The following is a 6,717-nucleotide window of genomic DNA, read 5'->3' as shown; positions in this document are numbered from 1 at the left end:
GGCCGGGCGCGTGCCGGCGGGCGTCGGCCACGCGCGCTCCAGTCCTTTTGGCGTGAGCTGGAAGAAGACAAGGGAGAGAGATGGGCTGGGCCAACAGTGTTGGGCCAACACAGTGCAGGCCAGGTAAGTGGCTGAGGTACTCTCCTTTTCCTTTCTTTCTGTTTTTGTTTTATCTGCTGTCTGTTTTTGATTTAGTAGGAATACTAAACCAATTTATTGACTTCTGTAAATTATTGTATATGGACTAGTGGTATTATTCCAGAGCCCCATAATAATTTCCAAAATTATTGGACATGTATTTCTTTTATAACAAAAAGAAAGCCAATTCAAATACATTATGATTTAACTCAAAGGCCCAAAATAAATATTTTTAAGCCTCCAAAAATATTGGTTTGAATTTTATTCTTACAAATATTTTTCAAGGTTTAACAGGAACATTTTCTTGGGCTTCTTTGATGAAATTTTAATGTTGATTATTTCTGAACTCATTTCTGAGGGTTTCAATTAACCTCAATTCAACTTTTAGAAAATAGACATGATGCAAGATGCTCACTCATGTAACTGATTACAACCAACATTCTAGGGATGTGATAGAGGCCATGCTCCAACGCGACGCGGAGGCGCTCCGGCTCGAGGAGGAGGAGGAGGAGCGCGCGCGGTTTGCCGCAATGCCGCTGCCCCAGCAGACACCGGAGGAGGCTGCCCTGGCAGCGTACCAGGCGGCGTTCGGGTGGGCTGGGCCTGCTCCGGTCTTCATCGACCTCACCACGACGGCGGCGTTGAGGGTAAGGGCAAGGGCAAGGCCGACGACGTCTAGGGCAGCGTGCGGGGCGGCAGCAGGTGGGCGCGGAGTTTTTTTAATGTTTTATTTAATGTTTATTAGATTTAGGTGGACTTTGGCCGGCGTTTGACCGGCCACTTTATGTTTAATTATGTTTATTTCGTGCAACTTGTTTTTTTCCACGCCGGCACATTTGGGTCGGCCTCCTCGTTGGACGGTCAAGCCGACCCATTTTAAAATGCAGACGCACATGTTCGCCTGATCGACCCGAACGGATAAAAAACGGACAAAACGCGCGTCTTTTAGGTCGCTCCGTTGGAGTTGCTCTTACGACAGCCGACAGGTGGCTCTTGTGTCACGGGAGGCCAAAGGGCAACGGATATCCACACGATAGCGCACGTCACCGAGTCCCGGACAAGCAGTCAGTCTGGCATCATCGTCATCGACCCCCCGCCGGGCCGCCACCACAGACTACTAGCCTGCCTGATCGCTTCGCCTCCACCACATCCCGCCGCGGCTCGGGCTAATCCGCTACGACTGCCGGGCCCGCCTCCGCCCGGCGCCCCGTCCACCATCCACCATCCATGGAGATCTCCCTGGACGCGCTGCTGGGCGTGCAGCGGCACGGGCAGGACCTGGCCGACCGCCTCGCGCAGGGCGTCTCGGGGCTCCTCCTCCACCTCCACGCGCAGCCGCCGCAGCTCCCGTGGCCCGCCCCGCTCAAGCTCGTCCCCTTCGACATCGAGCTCCCCGCCGCCGGCGTCGACCTCCCGGCCGTGGCCGTCGCGTCCTTCGTGGAGATCGGCGGCCGGCTCGGGCAGGCCGGGTCCGAGCTCGGCGCCTCGGTCGGCGGCGCCGTGCAGCAGCTGTCGCGGCAGATTCCCGTGCCGTTCCGCGCGCGGCGCCGGAAGTGGGACGGGGCCTCCGCGCCGCCGACGCCTGCGGCGGCGGTGGACGAGGGGGAGGCGGGGCTCGCTAGGGAGAGGGCTGCCGAGGGCGGGATGGCTCTGGAGGGTGTCGGGGAAGGAGGCTCCCTTGAGGAGGTGGCTGCGGCGGTGGCGGCGGCCACTGGGAGTGCCGCTGCCGCCCGTGCGGTCGGGGCCGGGGCTGAGGGCGCGGATGGGTCGGATGAAGAGGAAGACGGGTTCGAGTTCGAGATTGGGACCCTGGGGAAATTTATGAAGCCTCAGGTACCAATGTTGGACTCGCATCTTGATTATTCATACTGTGCTTTCTGCTACGCACGCACCCTCTGTAACTTAACATTTGACACTGTCATAGACTCCAAAAACGTCTTATAAAATGTTACAGATGCAGTACCTGATTCTAGTTGACATGTACAGAAGCCCCGTCAGTTAGATGTTGCTTGAAAATGAGATATGATGTACTCCCTCCGTTCCTAAATGTAAGTCTTTGTAGAGGTTCCATTATAAACCACATACGGATGTATATAGATGCATATTAAGTGTAGATTCATTCATTTTGCTCCGTATGTAGTCCACCTAGTGGAACCTCTACAAAGACTTATATTTAGAGACGGAGGGAGTATCTTATGTATAGGGCGGGTTAGGGAAGCAACTTTTTAGATGCATGGATGATTTAGGTGTAGAACCGTGGCTTATGTGCTCGTTGCTGTGATTGTTTGTGTTCATTGTTGGAAACAATCAAGTTGTGTCCAGTGACTCTGTTATGTTAGGAATGATGTTGGTCAAGTCTGATGGTGCCGCGTCTGTTTCCATTGCTTTGATTGTTTGTGTGTGTTGTTCGTATACATAGTCATGTCCGGTTAGGAGTCGCCTTGGTCGAAGCTGATTGTGATGTGTTCGGGTCCTACCTGGCTGTCCTAGTTGACATTTACAGAAGGCGAGTCCGTGTACTGAGTGTGTGTCATGCAGCTTAATTGTCCGACATACACATGCAGGTTGTAATGTTGTGTACTATTTTTGAGAGAAAAGATAATAAGAAAGGAAGTACGTTAGGTGTCTTCAGTGAAATATGCCTATCTTAGTGTATGCGTGGTTTGTTTGGGCGATTGATTCTGCCATGGCAAGTCTTGATTAGGGGGGAGATTGTTGGAAATAATCAAGGCTTAGTCTTGTCCGGTTAGAAATTGCCTTTGTCAAGAGTGATTTTGCCGTGTCTGAGTTCTACCTAACTACTCCCTCTGTAAACAAATATAAGAGCGTTTAGATCACTACTTTAGTGATCTAAACGCTCTTATATTTCTTTACGGAGGGAGTATGTGTTATTTGCCATGTAAGACTTGAACAAGCTGAGTCTGTGTATGAGTGTGAGTCGTATAGCTTGATTGTCTATATATACAGATGCAGGTTATAATGTTGTGTAAGATCTGTGGAAAGAAAAAAGATGGGATGTAAGGTGCCTTGGCGAAATATCTCAATTGTGTGTATGCATGGCTTGTTTTGGTGGTTGATTGTTGAGGCTAAAAGCTAACACTCTTAAATTTAATGACATGAGTTCTGCGTGCTTATAAACATATTGTGGATGTATGGTTGTAATTTAGTAGTACATGTAGTTCAGATATTATGTTCTTATACCAAAGGTTATGCGCTTGTTTTTCTCTGCAGATATATGGTGGATTTCTGTACAGATTTTAAAGTGTCTAATTATACTGGGTGTGCGACGGTGAAACACATTCAGTATGCTCAAGTACAAATCATAACACTTGTAATGATGATGATGCAGGGGACTGTAAATGTCTCGGCTACGTACAATACATGGCACCACACTGTTGATAGTTCAGTAGTTGCCCGTGGAGATTTTTGGAGGTTAGAATCATCACGAGGTGGTTCAACTAATGGAAATAACAGTGCACCTGGTTTCCTTATCCAGTTGGGTCCATTACTTTTTGTCCGGGACTCTACAACACTTCTTTTGCCTATTAATCTATCAAAGCAACACCTTATTTGGTATGCTTATGATCACAAGGTACCTTTCTTATCATTGATATGTGATTTTGCGCATGTTCATTACTTATTGTTTCTTATCCTTCAGATAATCGATGAGAACAGTGTATTTTTTGTCTTCTTTTATGAATGATAATCTCTGAAGCTGTATATATATATATATTGCAGTGTGTATTAATTAAATGTAAACTATACTAAGAAAGTGCAAATATTATGCAGAGAATCTACTTTAAACTCAACACACTTTTTTCTGCTAGCTGATTTTTAATGTAATCATCAAGTGATGTTATGTAGTTGGGGAATGCTCGGCTTCTTTATCAATTCTAGATGATTTTGTTCTGTTAGCTAGTCTGATTTAGGACTGTTCTGTGGAAGCTTGCAATTGTAATCATGTACTGCACTCTCCTAGCTTTCCGAAGCTGTTGTATCATCCTTCTAATTAAGCTTAAGATGTGAAAACGTTGGTTCTAAAATGCATGACCATATTTCTGTATCCAGATCAATAAAAGTGATTTAGATGCTGTGTTCAACCATAGCAAGGTCATTGTTAATTTGGTATGCATTAAAATATTCTCCATATTTGTAAGCATTGATTTTGCATACTTATTTTTGCTAAATTTTCTAACGTATTTAGTACTTGCCATAGCTATCACCATCTTCTGGATTGTGCCCATTCAAGCTCTTTGTGTGCATGTATTGACCGATATTTTACTACATGCACATACTGAAAACTTTTCATTTCTTGTAGAATGGAGTGCATTCCTTATGTCCAGTGGTCTGGTCAAAACAGAAAAAATGGTTGCTGATGTCCATGATGTGCCTCAACCCTGTAGCTTGTGTAAGTAGACATGTTGGTTGCTCTTGCCTTGCCCTTTTGCCCTTTGCGTTCAGTTAACATTTATGTGTTTTTCCTAGTATCTATCCATTGTCAGCTGTATACCAATTTTATTGACCAAAGTTTGCGGATCATTAGTCTGTGTACTAAGTTGCCAGATAGTTTAGTTAGCTGTACAAATGTTTAGCATGCTTGCCCCCTGTATTTTGCCATCATGTGATGCATGTGTCTATGAAGGTTATTACTGTTCCAATAGGTCTTGTCATTAACATTTTTTCGACTATCAACCTTGCCATTAACCTTGTATGAGTTTTGTAAGGAAATAAAAAAGAATGGAACTTGTCCATGCTTAGTGCAATCATCTAACCTTCTAATTCACTGGAAACATGTAAACCTAAAAGGAATGCGTCAATTTTTGGCACGACTGTTTGTGGATGTACATTGATAGGCAACTGTATAGCTGACAAATTTACCGAAGGCCATCATCCTACTGATGATATATAATCCTTGTTACCATCTTATCATCTTCCCTTGGCTGTTCTTTGTTGCAGGCTTTCATGGATGTGGAATTCTCAAATGGGCAATTGAGATATGTTGCTGGTGAGGGGATAACAGCGAGTGGTTTTTTCCCATTATTTGGTGGATTGCTTCAAGCCCATGGGAAATTTCCTGGAGAAACCAAACTGGGCTTCTCCTTCAAGGTTAGTCAATGCTAGTGTAACTGCACAAATTTTGCTTATGTTTGTAAATTCTTAAAGAAACAGTTTCAGCTGGTCAGATTGTCAAGAACTATGCTATTATGAAACAGCAATAACATGCATTCCACATGCTATTTTATGATTTGTTTTAAATTTTACATTACTCTATCTTCTTGCGGTGTGTTCCTAATTCTTTTACTTGTCCTTTTATTCGCTATTCTTCTTCCATTGAAGAGCACACAAGGCACATGGTTTACCCCTACTTATCAATGGCCTGACAATTCTCTGTCATTTGGAGTTGCCCACGCGATAGCATGGAAAAAGTCTGGCCTTATGATGAGACCCAGCACCCAAGTCAGGTAGTTAACTATACACACTTGCTCATAGATGTAATTGGTTTCTCAGTACGGTTAAAAGGTGGATTGGTCTCAACTCGGTAAAGAGCTGGATTGCTGTTAGTCACAGTTCAGAATATTCGTTGTGTAGTACTCCCTCTGTCTCAAAATATAAGACGTTTTTTGACACTACATTGTTTCAAAAAACGTCTTATATATTGAGACAGAGGGAGTATTTGTTGGGTCGGTGTCCTTACTGATATGATATCAAAAGCACTGGTAAATAGATTATCTGGGTTAGTCATTTATAAATGGCAACAACCATTGTGTGAGATGTTTACCCATAGTTAATGCCAGATGAGCAAACGTCATTGATGAAACAGTCCAAATATGCCAATTCGGATCATGCTCCATGGTTCACTAAGTATACCATGCTTGCATTTTTGTGTTCATTAGTCCATATTGCTTGAGTCGTTTCCTGTTTCTGTCAACAGAAGAAAACAACGGTAGCTGGTCAGTACTTAAGCTTCTTCCCTACTAGCACTTTTGTTGATATCCTGTATTTCAAGTTCTTTCTTGTTTGCACAATCTTCTCCTGACTTATGAATAATCTCATCCATGGAACCACCTGCACCAGTGTTTGCCCCACTCTCGGAGGAAGTGATCCAGGCATACGGGCGGAGATTGTCCATTCGTTGAAGGAAGAGATCGGTGTGTCGTGCGGCTTCTCATGCTCGAGACATCCTTCGGCTTTCACATCTCTTTCTGTAAGCCCTCAATTAGTTCTCATTATCGAAGCACGTTTCTTTCTTATCGAAGCACGTTTACTGCAAAGCCCGAACTGACACCCTTGTAATTATGCCGTGCTATGGCAGATTGGGCGGTCCAAGTTGAACGGTGAAGTCGGCAGCTCGGGGGTAGTAGTCACCATGGAGAAACCCCTCGACAACATGGGATCTCCATCTTTATCTGTTCAACTCAACGGAGGTCTCGAGTTCTGAGGCCGCCTGTTGCCCGCCTGTACATATAGATAGTAAGTACGATAGTATACGATGTATGTAGATACTGTAGGATGTTCATGTGGTATAAGGTGTACACTTCTAGGTACCCATTTTATTCGGGAGGTGGCTTCTCAATTCTC

The 6,717-nt window shown here is 44.8% G+C and overlaps 1 protein-coding gene across 1 annotated transcript; it reads left to right on the top strand.

The window, feature by feature from the left end:
- The first annotated feature begins 1,251 nt into the window (after positions 1-1,251).
- On the top strand, positions 1,252-6,715 carry LOC119349133. Its single transcript, XM_037617147.1, has 7 exons — positions 1,252-1,971; positions 3,488-3,730; positions 4,457-4,546; positions 5,095-5,244; positions 5,476-5,600; positions 6,214-6,343; positions 6,452-6,715. The coding sequence occupies exons 1-7, from the start codon at positions 1,366-1,368 to the stop codon at positions 6,575-6,577; spliced, it is 1,470 nt and encodes a 489-aa protein (XP_037473044.1). The 5' UTR covers positions 1,252-1,365; the 3' UTR covers positions 6,578-6,715.
- The last annotated feature ends 2 nt before the right edge of the window (positions 6,716-6,717 follow it).

The sequence above is a fragment of the Triticum dicoccoides genome, chromosome 1B, assembly GCF_002162155.2.
Source record: "Triticum dicoccoides isolate Atlit2015 ecotype Zavitan chromosome 1B, WEW_v2.0, whole genome shotgun sequence".
Taxonomy (NCBI): Eukaryota; Viridiplantae; Streptophyta; class Magnoliopsida; order Poales; family Poaceae; genus Triticum; species Triticum dicoccoides.
The sequence above is the reverse complement of the archived record's forward strand: the minus strand, read 5'-3'. Positions and strand labels throughout refer to the sequence as shown.

What these genes read in the sequence shown, in the direction of transcription:
- LOC119349133 (XM_037617147.1), top strand. Translation starts at nt 1,366, where the DNA reads ATGGAGATCTCCCTGGACGCGCTGCTGGGCGTGCAGCGGCACGGGCAG. An exon ending in AACTGGGCTTCTCCTTCAAG is followed by an intron (nt 5,245 to 5,475) that starts GTTAGTCAATGC and finishes CTTCCATTGAAG; the next exon opens with AGCACACAAGGCACATGGTT. An exon ending in CGGCTTTCACATCTCTTTCT is followed by an intron (nt 6,344 to 6,451) that starts GTAAGCCCTCAA and finishes GTGCTATGGCAG; the next exon opens with ATTGGGCGGTCCAAGTTGAA.